General features: G+C 38.4%; 1 protein-coding gene across 1 annotated transcript in view; it reads left to right on the top strand.

Moving 5' to 3' along the window:
• The first annotated feature begins 3,333 nt into the window (after window positions 1-3,333).
• The window catches only part of LOC122557882 (inner centromere protein-like), a 67,308-nt gene continuing 53,256 nt past the window's right edge, over window positions 3,334-17,385 (top strand). The window contains exons 1-4 of the mRNA XM_043706050.1: window positions 3,334-3,360; window positions 4,619-4,773; window positions 13,874-13,969; window positions 15,359-16,080. Of these exons, the coding sequence (XP_043561985.1) occupies window positions 4,625-4,773; window positions 13,874-13,969; window positions 15,359-16,080 (967 nt within the window). The 5' untranslated portion in view covers window positions 3,334-3,360; window positions 4,619-4,624. The remainder of the gene's footprint in view (window positions 3,361-4,618; window positions 4,774-13,873; window positions 13,970-15,358; window positions 16,081-17,385) is intronic.

Raw genomic sequence — 17,385 nt, 5'->3', positions numbered from 1 at the left:
CACTTAATGTGTGGTAGTAGAGAATGATGATTGTTCATGGTGTGGAGCCTTTTATCTGAAGGTTTAGCACTGTGACAACACCATGTTTTGGCTGACCAGGAAAAACACTCGCTGCTGGCTGTAGGTGTCTCCAGGATTTACAAATTTACCTATTTAGCTACATTCTATCCCTCCATCTTGTGGCAATTCTGGCTTGGATAGGAATGCTGTACAAGACTACCATCAATTCTCAGTGATACATTGCACCTTGTACATGTTACTACATTTTATCTCCAATACTAAATATACATTGACAATTTCAAACTTGGGATAAGCAGAAATTCTCTCCACTTCATATACAGTATTGGGACAACCTGAAGTCACTGACTTTGCTCTGTCAATGAATTCATTCTACTCCGTCTTGAAGCTGAACCACACTGCAAGGTCACAAAATATCAAATTTACAATGAGCTTTTAAAGTATCTATGCTGTCATGGAGGATCAGGCCTGCAGCACTTTGCAGCTGAAAGGACTATTTTAAAATGTTTTCTTTATTATTGTTCTGTGAATAGCATGTGCATGCCTTTTTCTTTAGAACTCAACTTTCCATGTGTCTGAGTGCTTTCTGGTATTTTGAATACATCTTTACTCTTTAACTTTAAAAGGACACAAAGACAAAGTGCACTAATTTGTGATTTCAGACCCATCATACTGTGGTTGACTCTAAACACAGTCCTGCAATGGTTAAGCAAGCTACTCAGTTGAAAGGGCAATTAGGAATAGGCAACATCTTTGACTCTGGCAGCTTACCAATGATAGCCACATTTGATGGAGAAAAAATGTAAATATGTAAAATTTTCTTCAGGAACTGGAATGAGAGGCACCAATACAAATATAAACAGGTATACAACCCCTTGAGCCTATTCTGCTATTATATAAAATTATGGCAGCTCAAATCTATATTCCACTTTAAATAACCTTTTTTTTTTTTGCCCCCTTTTTTAAAATAAGAATCTAAGTGTCTGCCTTAATGCACAAGGATTCTGTTTCTGTTGCATATTTAGTAGAGAGAATTTCATTTAAGCCTGTTTTAAGTAGATGACCCCTTTTTGTACTGGATTATCCTACAAGAGAAACATCTGCTTTGTGCCCACCCTGATGTGATTCCTCAATCTTGTATTTCAATCTAAATTCCAGCAATTATAAAACTAGTCTTCTGACCTTTTTCCTTGACAACACACTCATTGCCGTGTAATAATCTGGTAAGAGTTCTCTGAACTGTTTTCAAGACACTTGCATCATGATCTATGTAAGTCTATTTTTCAATACAAGCTGACTACTGCATGATAGCTGTTGGTAGCTTGGAGAAAAGGCTAATAATAGGGGTAACAAAACCTTTTTAAGTTGACAGCACTCACTAAGTCTACAGCTATGGGGAGAAATCAAAACTGCCATATATGAAAAGAGACTACTTAACAGATACCAAAAGCTGAATCCCTTCTTTAGGGGAAGGGACCAACGGTCTTTTACCACCCCCAAAAATAGATTGAGGAGCAGAGTTAAACATTTCAGAAATATTTCCTCTGACAGTTTAAAAACATTAAGATTTTTCTCCAGGTACAGAATTTAAAATGAGCTGAAGAAAACAAATTTAAAATTGTTTATTCAACTTGGAGTTTTGTAGCCCTTACTAAGTTATTGAAAATCTTTTGATGGCATGGATGAGGTTAAAAAAACACAATCTGCAGTTTTTTTGGCAACAAATAATCTGACAGCCATTGCAGGCATCACATTAACTACTGTTTGGTCAAACAGTTGCTGTACTGATGCAGCTTTTATTGACCCCCAAGAAGGTTGACTGGTCCAGGAACTCGTGAAGACTTTTTGCCTGTGTGCTTGTTTTTTAGATAATTGAAATGTTTGGAGCTGGGAACGTTTTAGAGAGACTGTGTTCAGTTCTTTCCCAGTTCTCCGTAGTCAAAACTCATGTAAACAGATTGAAAACCAGTTTATTTCCTGCAACAGGTGTATGATCTTTAAATGAAATGAATGACATTACTTTTAAGGGAGCTAGCTATTTTGTGTCTTTCTCACCGAGTGGAAGCATTTGGAAAAAGACACTTGAGGCAATGTGCTAGTCAGAAGTCCAATCAGAGCTCTATCAACAAACATATTGCCTTGAATCCCATTTACCACCCTGGGAGGAGGGAGGGAGGAAACAAGAAATGACATCACTAACTCAAGGAAAACCAAACATAAATGGAAAGCAGTTTGGAGCATATCATTTAGCATGATGTCAAAATGTCTGAAAATGAACCTTACAGCTCAACAAGTAAACCTACATCCACCTTCATCTCTCATCAATAGTGGAGCAAGACTACTGAACTAACTTTCCAGTTCTTCCATTCCCTCAGTCAATAACCTATTTTACATGTAGGAGTATATTTAATTAATTAGTTTCCGGTTGAAAGGCTTATGCCTGAAATGTTGATTCCCCTTCTCCTCTGATGCTACCTGACCTGCTGTGGTTTTCCAGCACTACGCTTGATTCTTTACCGTCATATGCCATAGTTTAGGACTGTTTACCTGTAGCTGGAATAAGTTATTGTAATAAGTAGTGACTCTAGTTTTGTACAGAAACCCAGTCTATGCTTTCTACCAGTCTAGTCTGAAAGTCTTAAATTGGTGAACTTAGCTTGAACACACGAAGCAGATCGATTCGTCGTTACCTAATACAAGCAAAAAGTTTATTTTTCCATCATTATTTATTGTAGTACTGAGGGTTCCTTGTTATTCTTAGCATATACATTTTAGTAAAATCAAACAATTAGTGAAACAACAAAAAACATTATTGCCCATAAGAATGAGCTAATGGATTTTCGGCAACAGGGTGAAATAATGACAAATGCAAAACAGCTGAATAATTACACAAAACTGTTCCGGACCAAATAAGGAATGCATATGCAAAATAATATCAGGGTAACGGATATAGTTAATATTAATGTCAAATAAAGTATTCCTTTGAAGTTTGAGCATGAACACAGCCTTGACTTTACTATCGCCTTAATTTGTCTGCAAAGAACACAAACTTTCAACGCGGGATAAGACCACACAATAAACGAAGCGGAATCAGACTTAATTACAACACTTCCTTTTTAAACGCACTGCCCAATTCTTTCACACACCGCTCTAACGAGATTGCGCAGTATCGTCGAGGCGGTGGGTAACGTTCCGTACGTTCTGACACCTGTGTTGTGTCGTTATTGATTCGCTCTGTCACTACCGCTGAATTTAAAAGTTTAAAACGGGTGCGTACCTTGCTGCTGTTCTGGTAAGTGCCTGTTACTGGGGTGAGGGCTGTCTCTGGACGGCCACTTGGAGGTGAGAGGGTGTCAGCTCTTTCGGTCCTGATGTACTCCCTCCTACGAGAGTGGCCTTAGCAGCTCGGAGAGCCGGTCACGCTGGGAGAAATAATGCCATCTATGTGCAATAACGCAGCACCCACTTGAGGCTTGGTTTAATTAATTTGTTTATTGTAAAGTTTCCACGATTTTTAAGCAGTCTTTTATATACTTCTGTGTACCCGCCACCTTGCTGTAACTTCTTTCTTGGTGTCTGTTGAAAGCTGCTACAACGAATAGTAATCCAACAAATGCCAGGATGGAATGGACGCATACGATTGATTAATAATTTGCTGATAACATCTTATAGACTGGGTAGATAAGTGATGTATAAGCTTGACCAAGAAGCTATTCAACTTAGGACACTTGTAATTGTCACGGGTTAAGTTTTATAAGGCTTGATTTACAATGAATCCACACCCACCTGCTTCGTTCGCTATTCCCACAACACTATGGCAAATTGAGATGAGCGATTGAATACGACTTCAATGTCTGTGTTGATTTTATAGAGGAAGTTTTGGTTGTCTCAGCTGAATGGTAAACTTGAGTTTTTTTAAAATGGGAATAAATGTGGAAGGAATAAGTAACAAAGGTTGTTCTATATTTCACCCCCACCCCGTGTAGAGGAGACAGAAATGTTAACTGGGTGACTTCTTTGCTGAGCAATTGTTTCTGCTTGTAAAAATGGCCTTGATCATCTCGCTGCCTGCCACTTCAACACCCTACCATGTTCACATTTCTGTCTCTGACCTGTTGCAGTAGTGTAGTGAGCTTTCATCCAAATTGGAGGAACAATAACAGCTCTGCCCTAGGTACCTTCAACTTTAGGACTCAAAGTTGAGTTTAACCACTTCAGAATTTTTGTTCTCCATGTTTGTTTGCTGCCAAACCCCTAGGTTCTATTTTGTATAGGCACAGCCAAATTATTTTTTCAACCATTTAAATGTGTCATTAGCACCCTATCCAGTATTGACCCCTCTCTCTGACATTATCAACAATAATATCTTTGTTTGTCTGTATCTTTCCTCTTTCTGAAGTATAATACTGAATTCAAAACACTAACTTTGTTTTCTCTCCACCAATGCTGCCAGATTTCTCCAATGCTTTGTTTTTGTTTCAGGTTTCCAGCATACATAATTCTTTGTTTTTATTATTTTAAGGACAACTTGTGTGTCTTGCTAAGCTCTTAATAATTTAAGCTGCTTGCATTTGGTTACTCTCTTTTTTTCCCATTTAAGAGCACGATGGCTTCAAGAACAGCCATCACATTTGTGGATACTGATAACATGCTGAAGTTTTTTGGTGAGAAACTGAATGATCTTATTGAAGATTTTAAAGCAAATGAAATATGGTTAAAAGAAATCCAGGAGGAAGCCACAAAGATGTTTATCTGGTGAGAATACTGCTAAAACTATAAATCATTATGTTGTATTTGCTGAGATGACCCAAATTTTGTGTAACAACAATACCGATTTTAGTAAAATCTTATGTGCAGAGAAAGAAAAAAAATTCAAGGGAATGTAATTCGATAGTACTAGTCCACAGTATTTGATGAGGTGTCTCTCTAGTACTTGCTAGTCCTTACTGTTTTCTGATCTTATTTGCTTATCCTTTTTCAATTCTTTACTACAGATACAAGACAGTTGACAAATAATTTTTCAGTCTTTTAGTCACTATTGAACTGCATGAATGTGTATAATACTAGCAGAAACCTTTGGCATGGGCCAGATGGTGTGTCTTTCTGTCCAGTAAAATGGCTGAAGAAAGGTAGTTCATTTTCCCTTACTCAGTTACTGTAAGGTGTGGTCGTTAGCTACAGAGTCTCTTGTTACTGGTTAATGTACAAGGAACTTGGCGAAAAGAGACTGCCTTTGTGAGGTAAGTCTCCAGATGCTCACAATGTTACTGCCCTTACTCAGTTACTGTAAGGTGTGGTCGTTAGCTACAGAGTCTCTTGTTACTGGTTAATGTACAAGGAACTTGGCGAAAAGAGACTTTTAAAAACTGAAATTCCCAGCAAGCAAAATGTTCATCTTGGCGAATGCTGTGGACTAGCACCCATGAACTGCTTCCCAGTTTTTCTTTCCTCCATCCATAGCACGAATGTTTTGTCTGTCAAGTATATGTGGTGAGGGGCTTGGTAAGAAGAAGAATAAAGTTTAGACTATCGCATTGTATTTGAACAGTTCATAATTGTTTTCCTGTGGTTGGAACCTATTTACAGAGGAACCTCGATTGTCCGGACGAGATGGGCAGGCACTATTTCGTTCAGATAATGGATTATTACTGTTAATTGATTTCCTCTGGGGCTCAAAGTTTCCTGTGAAGTCTGCTCCCTGTTCAGGAGAGTAGGCAGCAACACACTGTGCAAAAACCCACCCCTTGCCTGCCCCCAACCCCATCCGCTCCCACCTTGTCCACCTCCAACCCCACCCCTGTCCACCACCACCCCCTGCCCCAGGCCTGATTTTTTTTTCCACCCCACCCCTTCCCTGGGGCAGCTGGATTGTACACAAACAGTAAGACTGCTGCTGCCTTTGTGAGGTAAGTCTCCAGATGCTCACAATGTTACTGCAACTTTTTGACATGTTCCACCTCTGCCCTGTACAGGACAACGTTTGAGAGATTTTCTGGGAAGGGTGTTTCAGGGTACACCCCTGTGTAGAACTCGGAAAGTGTTGGGGGAAGAGAGAGGGCAGGAGGTCAGTTATTTGGAGGCAGTGCCTCGACTGTCCAGGACTGTTCTCGGGAGCATTTCAGTGAGCCGAGTTAGTTTTTAATCATTTGTACCTATAAACAAAAGATGCGATTAGGATTGAGACAGCTCTTTGACGTAATGTTTCTATCGGGACCTCAAGATCTCCTTCAGATAATTGATATTCTAATAATCAAGGTTCCTCTGTATTTGGAATAAAGATTTCTTCAGGACAGAGGATTGGCAGATGTTCTGTTAGCCTAGGTCTACCTGATAAGTTATAAATTTTCATCAGAAGCCCAATTTATGTCACGTTCCCTGGAATAGTGACTATCTGCCTATCTACTACCCAGTACATATTGTCCGACTGCCCAGAAGTTATTGTCAGGCTGATAACTCTTGGATGACACAGCTAGTCCCCACTGAAAACCCAAGCAATAGTATGTCTTGCCCTTTAGGTACACCCCAGTTGCCACCGAGTCTCAAATATCTTCACTACTTGCTTTTAACAAAGCAACAATGTAACCAACTTGTATGAGTTGCCATAAAACTTTGTAAAATATTGCAGCATCTCCATTAACTGGCCTTGTTTATTGATATTCTTTTCCCATTTTGAACAATAACCCAGAATAAGTGTTTTTTATCGTAGAATTAAAGTTAATATACAGTTGATGTTCCACTCCACCTCCACCATTCTTCCTCCTCTAACTCCTACTTACATAATCCTCTGTCCCGGTTTGTTTATCCAGCCTCTCCTTGAATGCATAATTTGTCTTAATTGCTCTCTGGTTGAGTTCTATGTTCTTGTGACTTTGGGTAAACTTGTGTGAATGAAATGAAAAGGTGCCAGAGACCAACAAGTTAAAGTGGTGTTGAAAAGTGCACGAGTAGATTGCTGAAGGGGAAAAATAAACTTTGGTGAGACCTCATTGTATCATCCATTAGTTGTTCAGACTCCAGAGTAGCTGTGTGTGTAAATACCAAAGAGCAAAATGTTGTTTTGTTTTTAAATCCAAGTATAACTATAAGTCAGCACAACACAGGATGGTGACTAGACTTATTTATACACCCCTCAATCCACAAATGTTAGAGCACTGAAGGAGGCTACTTGACCCACCTGCATGACTGAGTAAGCATGGCATTTTCTGCTTTTTCCCCATAAACCTGCATATTCCTTTTCCAAACCAGAGTCTACTTTGTCTCCACAACTTGATTAGAACTGTCCCTTCCACTGGGCTAATTGATGGAGCTGCAGTTGTGATAAACTCAGTTCCTGATAAACTGCATCCTGGGGCCTTAAGAGATGGGCTACCCCAAAAGAAAGAAACAGTAAAGTTTGCAAATGACACGTACTGATCTGACTCCTCTTGTTAACCTCCAAACCAAGCTCCAGCAATGTTTCCTCCCAGGTTCTGTGCATTGCCATCAATATGCCAATTGAAGTATTGCTTTCTAGCTCTGTATAATGGGGTAGTTGATATAACTGGTGTCAATTTTCCAAATTTTGTTCGATTGTGCAAATGTTCTATCAAACTGATGTGTAACAAAGATAATTCACCATAGTTTGATGCATGTTATGGGGAAGGTGTTAGAATCAATCATTTGAGGTCATGGCTGAACAATTAAGAGTTGGCATGGTTTCATTAAAGAAAGATTCTGTTTAACTAACTTGTTTGAATAATGTTTATCGTGAATAAATGGGCTGTCCAGATATTGTCTGACAAGTTACTACATTAAGGATTATTGTATAAAGTTGGAGTGCATGGCGTAGGGGATAACATTAGCATTGATAGAAGGTTAGATTGCAGAGAAGAGTCTACATAAATGGACTTTTTTCTGATTGGAAGGATATGATGAAAAGGATGTACTGTGGACATTTTATTTACAGTTTATGGATATGAATTGGATGAGGGGAGCAAAAGTATGGTAAATTTGCAGCTGCCATTTTCCTATCTTTGTATGTTATGAAGTGGTAGGTTGTGATGGATCAAGTGAGTAGTCAAAAATCTGGCCAGATGGCATCTAATGTGGAGGAAAAAGTTTTTTTTTTGTAACAAGAGTGAAAAAGTAGAGAAAAGCTGCAGAGTTTCAAGAAGGTGTTTTTTGGGCAGGAGTCATTCAATAAGCAAATTAATTGGTGCATGGGGTTCTCCCTTTTTAGAGAAATTGAGAATAAAATTATGATTATTCTTCAGGGCATTGGTAAGAACGCATTTCAAATAGCTTGTGCAGTTTTGGTCTCCTTGGAAGGATGTAAATGGAAGTTGTTCAGAGGACGTTTGAGCTTTAAATGAGTGGGTTTACTTCGGCAAATACTGAACAGGCTGTTCCTACTGGATTTTGAGAACGAGGGATGACTTATTGAATTATACAAGACTCTGAATGGCCCTGACATGGTACACATAAAGGTGTTTCCTAAAAAAAAAAGTTAGGGGTTGCCCTTTGAGGATTGTGATGAGAATTTTCTTTGAGGGTTGTGGGACTTTGGAAGGGGGATTTATGGCCATTGAATTTAAGTTGATGGTAGATCTTTGGGCAAGAAATCAAAGGTTATTGGGGAGAGATGGGAATATAGAATTCCAAATACTAACTGATCATATAGGATTTTATTGAACGGTAGAGCACGCTCAAGGGACTGAATGGTCTACTTCTGTCTCTAATCCGTATTTGTACACTAACTACTCACTGCATGAAAAGGTTTTCTATTGCCAATTAACTTAATTTAGTTTGTACCCACAAGTTCTTAATCTGTTCACAAATGGTAACCAAGTTTTCCCCTATCTACTCTGTAGACCTCATGGTTTTAAACATATCTATCAAATCTTCCCTGTTTGTCTGTGGAAAACGTCCTAACTTCTCCAATCCATCACCATGTCACATTCCTCATCTCTGGAATTGTTCACATGAGTAAATTTTGAGTTTACTTTTGTTAAACATATTTTAGTAACCAGAGGCATGGCAGAAGTCCTAAAGCCCATGGTATGCATGAACTCTAGTGTGCATGAGTCACGCTTGTAACTTGCTGTCACTGCATGTTGACTAGGAAGGTACATGGAGCTTCATTGCAAGGGGATTGGAATATAAATGGTGGGACAATCTTAATAAAAGTGGGGGTATTGTCTAATGAGCAAAGCTTAAATGAGTTAGGACTTGCTTGAAATTTAGCATAATGAGAGGAGATCTCATTGAAATATGTAGGACTCTTAAATGACAGGCAGGGGAAATGCTGAGGGGATGTTTCCCTTGTGGGAGAGTCTATGACCAGAGGAAATAGTCTCAAACGATGGTTGGGAGGTCGGCTGCAATTTAAAACTGAGCTGAGGAGGAATTTCTTGTGTGTTGAGAGTCTTTTGAACTCCTTGCGCAGAGAGCTATCAATGGTGTGACCTTGTGCATATTTCTGTCTGAGAGAGATCCTGGATCAGTAGGATAATCAAGAAAAGGTAAGGAAAGTGAATAAGAGAAATGTTGGATCAGTCATGATCCTATAGAATGGGATGAATGGGCTAAATGGTTTATTCCTGTTCCTATTTATGATCCTGTAATAAGTACAATAGAGTTGATGAGACCATACCAAAGGTGCTATGTATATCTCTGTATTTAAGAAACTACATTCAGAATAGGTTCACTAGGGTGACATAAGGATAAGGGGAGGAGCTTTGAGGAGTTTTTATTTCATCCAGAGCGTAGTAAGAATCTGGAGCTCACCTGTAAAGGGTGATAGAGGCAGAAACCCTCCACATTTTAAGTAATGTTTAGATATGTGATACGAAGGCATACAAGGCTATGGGCCAAGATCTAGAAAATGGGATTAGAATAATTAGATGGTTATTTTTAAACTGGTGCAGACTCAGTGGGCCAAAGGGTCTTTGTCTGTGCCGTAGACCTGTGTCTGTCCCCAGATATAGTGAACCTGTGCAGGGAAGAAGTCAACAACTGTTTTGTGGGAAGAAAGTGTGAATGTCTTGTGGCAGGCTCCCTTCCCTAATGTAAAGTCCCTCAATTGAACATAGAAGTCATGAATGAGTCTCTTTATATTGTCTGCATGCAAACCTAGTATGTTGTGTGGATGGGGGATTTCAGAATGGAAAATCTCCAACCTGCTATGATGGTATGGAGCACTTTCATAGCAGCATCAGAGCCCCTGCTGACATTGGGTAGAAAGGCCTCATTCTATGCCTCCTGTCCTAAGGTTTGGTTTGCATTGTTTTCCTCTCCTGCTCCATGAGTATGATAACTTAGCATTTAGCCTCCTTGAAATCTGATTTTGTTTTGACACCACTAAATACTACATCTACTTTTTTGGCAGTATAAAAGTGCTTTGATTATGCTGTTCATCAACTGTGGTGAATAAGGACACAATCTCTAACCTGATTATTGTCAGATTTTAAAATTAGAGAAAGCAATTTTGATTAGCTTCACCAAAAAGTTCCAGGACCTGCACCATTATTCTATTTCCTCTCTCCATCTGCTTGTTTAAGTTGAGATCAATGGTGCATCACCACCACCCTGTTTAATACAAGTAAAGTCTCTAGTTCCAGATATAGTTCATCACATTGTTTAGTCTTCTGTGCCTGATCTCACTACCTTAGTCAATTTCAATTTCAGCATTATTTTGTGCCTGTTGTTCCCTTCCCTGCCTCCCCCCCCCCCCCCCAAAGAAAAGTGACCTAAACACACACCATCTTCCAAGGCCCACTCTTGCCTCACTTTCTGGCTGTAAAGCTCCTAGCTCTCTGATACAGTCTCAATGGTCCAATCTCCACCTCCCCCTGCTCTGCCATTGTCTACTCTAAAAATGTTCATATCTACCAATTATTAAAAAGGCACTAATGAATTGTGAATGTAAGTGAAAAACCAATAATATAGGTTAAATGAACAGGCCAAGAAATGACAGGCACATTTGATGTGAGGTAGTGATAGAAACAATGAGGGGGTTTAAATCTAAATGGCAGAGTAAGAGAAAATGCTGATGGAATTGTGGGCCTTGGATATAAAGATTATTTAATAAAGCAGTATTAAAGTTTTATATTGACTGGAATAATAAATGCAAAGTACCATAGTAGATTAGATTAGATTAGATTACTTACAGTGTGGAAACAGGCCCTTCGGCCCAACAAGTCCACACCGACCCGCCGAAGCGCAACCCACCCATACCCCTACATTTACCCCTTTAACCTAACACTACGGGCAATTTAGCATGGCCAATTCACCTGACCCGCACATCTTTGGACTTTGGGAGGAAACCGGAGCACCCGGAGGAAACCCACGCAGACACGGGGAGAATGTGCAAACTCCACACAGTCAGTCGCCTGAGTCGGGAATTGAACCCGGGTCTACAGGCGCTGTGAGGCAGCAGTGCTAACCACTGGGCCACCGTGCCGCCCACATTAAAAGAGTTTTTAAATGATAAACTACTTTGACTCGATTCGAAGAGTTTAGCCAATGTAATGGCTAGACCAAATGAAAGACTTAGAATATGACTAAAGTTTTATTGAAATTGAGGAGTGATGTACTTGAAATCTTTTAACTGAAAAAATTGAAATATAGAATTAAAATATAAGAATGTAATAAAATTCAAACCATGTGGCACACATGTCAAACATTTCTCCACACATGGATTGTGAAAACATAGAATGTCTTGGATGCAAAACTGTTGAAATGGTTAAGAGTTATACTCAATAGGGTTGCTATTTCAAATTGGCATGGTCAAGCAAATGGCTGAGTTAGACTCTGTAGATGTATGAGATTCCATGGTACTGTTTTAAAGGAATGTCCATTGTTCATAATGCAGCTAGCAGCTAAACAAAATATCTAGGCATCATCATATTTGTTTTTGAGTCTTTGTGAACCAATCTGCATGGAGCATTTTCTACAGCAGTTACTATACTGCAGTGGGTTTGTTTGTTTGTGTTTGTGTGAAGTGATTTAGAATGTCCTGAAGTTGAAAAGGATTAGACAAAATGCAAGACTTTTTAATGGATTAAATGGTTCAATTGTTCTTGATAAAAACCAAAAGAGCTGCACATGTTGCTAATCAGAACAAAAACAGAAGTTGCTGGAAAAGCTCAGCCGATCTGGAAGCATCTGAAGAAAAATCAGAGTTGATGTTTCGGGTCTGGTGACTGTTCCTCAGAACAGTTCTAAGGAACGGTCACCAGACCTGAAACATCAACCCGATATTTCTTCTCAGATGTTGTAGGATCTGCTGAGCTTTGAGCTGTTTTTGTTCTATTTAGTTCTTGATCTGTCTAGATGGCGGTAAGCTGCAGTTGACTTATTTGGTTTGGGAACAAAGTAGACTTTGGAAAAAATAAATTATGGCTCCTGTTTACAGCAGTTTAGCCTATTCTGGAAATTGAATTTGTGAAAATAATATTTAATATATTTGCTGTGTCCTCCTGTAACCATTCCTCCAAGCCAAATAAACTATGTCCACTTTCTACAAAGATCAAATTTTGTTGATGCTGAAAATCTGAAATAAGAACAAAATGCTGGTTGCGTTTAGGAGGCAACATCTGAATCTGAAGGGGAAGAGACTGAAAACTTCTCTCTGCACAGGTGCTGTCAGACCTGAGCATTTCTAGCAATTTGATTTTATGCTATCTAAAATGCAGTCTAGAAGAGATCATGTTGAGATATCAGCCGGAATGGAACAGAACCTGCTACAAAGTTGTTGCTTTCAACCAAGGAGTTTGTAATCGGCAAAAGGATTTGGAAAGTACTGATTTCTTATCCTTGCATGAACCAAGAAATTCACTTAGTTTTTTTACTTTTGTACCAGGGGAGAAAGTGAGGTCTGCAGATGCTGGAGATCAGAGATGGAAATGTGTTGCTGGAAAAGCGCAGCAGGTCAGGCAGCATCTAGGGAACAGGAGAATCGACGTTTCGGGCATTAGCCCTTCTTCAGGAATGGCTGTTTTCCAGCAACACATTTCCATCTACTTTTGTACCAAGCCATCTGAACTGATTTTAAGTACACCATTTCCATTGTTTAGATGTCCAATTTCAAACACTACTTAGTTTCAATTGATTCAAGAAATGAAAACCTCCATTGTAAGCAGTGTATTTCAAACGCAATGGTTATTTATTCAATTTCATAATATTAGAGGCAGTAAACTGCAGAGAATTTGATCAATTTTATTCACTTAATTGTTAATCTTTTTTTTTTCTTCTGACTACTTTTGAACCTGATTCAAACACTCATTTCTCACTGAGGAAGGTCTACATCTTCAGATGCCATTTGTTTTGCTTTCTGTACCAATTCTTCCTTGGCAACCCTAGATGTGTTCTCAAACTTGTAATTGAGAAAAGATTAGTTGCCAGATACCATGAGATAATTGTTGAATATATGCTTTTGAAACAAGTGTATGATGAGCACTTGGATATTCCTTTTTGTGCACATACCTATTTTCTAGCCCCTGGCATTGTGATGTCATAGCTTTTCCCTCTAACCTGGATGTAGGTTTGCTTGCTGAGCATTTTCAGACATTTCATCATCATACTAGGTGCCTCTGGACGAAGCACATCTGAAAATGACCCTTCAGCTCAGCGAGCAAACCTACATCCAGAACCTCAACCTGAGCTACAAATCTTCTCAAAACTCGCTAACATCCTCTAACCTGTCCAGCAATTTTTATATCCAGAAAATCAGTTTGATATGAACATGCTTACACTAAGTCACAAGATTAATAACTTCAACCTATCCTTCATTCATTTTAATCAATGGACATTATGGAGAAGAATTAATGTATTTTATCAATTTCAATGGAAATATTTATTAGCTTATGTTTTTCAGTGACTTTAATGGAGAGCCAGAGTTGATGCCAAAAACCCCTTCAGAAAGAAAACTGCTTAGAAAGCGTCTATCTGTAATCCAGGATTCCAATAATAGGTAAGGGTATCAATGCCATTTAGTGAACACTGGCACTGGGATTGAACCTATCTCAATTGTTTTCAGTAGTGATTTTTAAAAGCCAAAATTCCCCCATTTTCCCCCCTTGCCATTTGTTTCTTTTGACTATGAAATTTTTCTTTTCTCAACTAATGTTACATTGAATAATCATTGAAGAAACATTGGTTTGGTAAAACTAATTCAGCAAACCTAAAATGATAGCACAAAGGTGTGAACTTTTATAGAATAAGTTTATCCAACTGTGGTAGCAACTCTGGTTTTTTTTGGGCAGGATAAATGGTGTATTCAATTTATACCAGGATGGTTGGAGATGTGAAAAATCTTCCTTTTTTTTCCGATAGGCTAAACAAGCATAAGACCTGATGTTACAATTAATTTTTTTTTCAATGTGCTAAGGGTGAAAGGTGAACCATAAAAAGGAAACCATACAACATAATGAACTTTAAGATATTTGTGAATTGGAAGAGTTAGGAGCTAACACAGTTCAACTAATTGCTTCTCTCTCCAAAAACTAATGGAAAATCATTTTTTGTTGTTGACTTGCTTTTACCAAGCAAGTCAGTGTAGCTTAATTGTGCAGTTTGAAGGTATGAATTAATTACTTTGTTTTCATTTCTTCAAACAATTATGCAGTCTATTTCAAATGCAAATGATTGTTTATTCTGCTTGGTTGGTATTACTTGTTGTGGCTAGCTTTAATGCCTTAGAATGCATTAGGAGAGTATTAAGCATCTCCATCAGAGCAGTGAAGTGTTCCTTTAAAGACAAACTCTGCTATTGTCTATGTATTTCTGTTACCTAATCCTATTCCCACAAAACATTTGGACTCCATGCCTTTGGCTGGTATAGTACCTGAGAAGGGGACAAGAAGTTTCCATGCTGTTAGTGCAGTGATTTTTGAAGCCTAGTTGACCGGAGTCTTCTAGATGGACTGTTGGCTGTTCCAAAATGCAAATAATTGATGTTTAATGCTATGGTAGCAGCTATTCAAATTCAAGCACTTAGATTTGAGGATTCTGCCCCATCATGCACCTGATGTGTCTCAACCAGGCCAACTCTTGCCTGCATGGCAAGGGCTTTAAGTGTGAGATAGCAATGTGGTTTTATAAGCAACATTTACGTTGCTGTTAATTTTGTTTAGATATGAATAAGAAATGTTTGTCCTGAAGATTGTAATTTTATAATGATAGAATACATGGTTTCTATTAATGTTATAAAATATTTTGCTACCGTGAATTGATTTCATAAAAATGCAATTAATTTTTTTTAGTAATGGAGGAAAAGTGATTTATTCTCCATTTTGAGATTCACAAATCCAACTGCTAAATTAATTAAGCATCTTTTTGTAATTTAAAAATTTGTTTCCAGGTTTTCTAGAAGCCGAAAAAGTTTTAGGCGTTCTTCAGTTCGGCGGCCGAAACACTTTAACAGAATCTTTGTGGAAGATAATGGTAACTATAAGAGCAGAACTGAGCAAGTCTGTCCTGTTAATCTAACACAACCAGAGTCACCTGCAAGAGCAACAATGGCCAGTCTAGAAACTGAAAAACACAATATTGTCCCAGTTAATAGTAGAGTTCCATTGATTGAATTGTCGCTGAATGACTGCAAGCCTCCAGAATTGCAGAAGAGTCATGTGGCCAACTTAGCTCAATCTCTTCTGATTTCTGAAGATGTGAACTTGTTTCAAGAAACAGTTAAAGCAAAACAACCTATGAGTGAAACTATTTTGGAAACTGCAATGAACCCCAGCAGCCCAAATCCTGAAGGAATGAAGCTGAAAATTGATGTTACTGCTAAAGTAAATGCAGTTACTGGAGACACCCATTTAGCTAACTGGGAGTTAGGCGATACTCCCATTGCAGATGGGGGTTCCAACTCTGGGGAAGTTGAAAATAAGCTTGTTCGCAACCATAATCGCAGATCGGTACGGAAAAGCATTAGCAGTCGCCGGTCCAGCTGCTTCAGATTGATGGATAAATTTTCACTGAATGTTCAACGGACTACCATGGTGCGGAAATCCAGCAGAAAATCTTTGCACAAATCAGTTGCCTGGAGAAAAAATATGCAGGAGTCCTCTGCTTCCAGTTGTAAGTTTTCAAACTAAGGAAAATTCACAGCTGCTTTGTATTCTAAATGCAGAATGGCTCCCCTTGTGCTCTCCTTTCTGAGCACCTTTTTTGACCAAAACTTGTGCTAAAAGAATCTATTCAATCATAAAAGGGTTATTCTGCAGGTGGAGCCCTACTGACTCTCCAAATGAGCTCTATGACTCCACCATTCTCATGCCTTTTCCCCATAATCTTGCATATTCTTTTTAGTTAAATAATCTACTGCCTCAATAGAACCTGCTTCCACTACACTTCCAGGCAATGCATTCCAGAACTGAACTGTTTTAAGAAAAACATTATCACATTACACTTGCTTCTTTTGCAAATCACTTGAAATCTGCATCTTCCTGTTCTTTAGTAGACTTTTAACAAGGAAATGGTTTCTCCCAATCTCCTTCATTCAGTACCCTCTGATTTTGCAAACATCAATCAGAACTACTCTCACCAGAGAATAGTCCAGCTTCTCCAATTTTTCTGTTATCACTGAACATTCTCATCTCTGCAGCTATTTTTGTAAGTCTTTTCTGCACTCTATGCAATGTGTTTACCTTATTCTTATGCGGTACCCATAACCATACATAATAATCCAGGCAAAGTCTAATCTGTGACTCGTATAAATCTTTAGCATCACCTCCTTGCTGTATTAGTGAAGAGGTTACAAGGAAAAGCTATAACTACCCAGAATTTAAAGAAATTCTATGGAGAATAATTGACTATCTTGAATTCTCCTTGGACTTTTGCCAAATTTCTGTCAAATTGAATCTTAAGTAAACTCTTCCATTGTCCAAAGTTTTTTTTTTAAGCCTAAAGAATCTAATTAATTGCCCTTCATTTCTAAAGAAATGAAATGCAGCATTAACCAAAAAGGTTGTAAGTTTCTTTTGGGTTTCAAGGATGACTTAGATGGGCTGTTGCCAACAAATGAAATTTTAGAATTATTAGAAACCTAAACTAACCTGGCCATAATATTTCATTAATTATGATGAAGGTAATTTTCTATCTAAAACTGATAGTCCAGATCTGGTTAAATCCATTTTTTAACTTTCAGATCAAAGAGCATTTGTCTAGCTTTTCCTTTTGTCCATTCATTACCTCTGTATGCTGACAGGTTCTTGAGAAGTGCGATTGCCTTTTTCTTTCCTTCAGATTTTGGAACAAAAAGTCTTTTTACTGGAGGTTTCTGCTTTCTCTTCCTAGAAATACAGATTTTGTAGTTTCGGTTTCTTGACTCTGTTGCTGTAGTTTAATGAAAAGCCAAATGTGGAAAGAGCCAGCAAAATATTT

This window comes from Chiloscyllium plagiosum, chromosome 16, assembly GCF_004010195.1.
Source record: "Chiloscyllium plagiosum isolate BGI_BamShark_2017 chromosome 16, ASM401019v2, whole genome shotgun sequence".
In the NCBI taxonomy this organism is placed as follows: Eukaryota; Metazoa; Chordata; class Chondrichthyes; order Orectolobiformes; family Hemiscylliidae; genus Chiloscyllium; species Chiloscyllium plagiosum.
The sequence above is the reverse complement of the archived record's forward strand: the minus strand, read 5'-3'. Positions and strand labels throughout refer to the sequence as shown.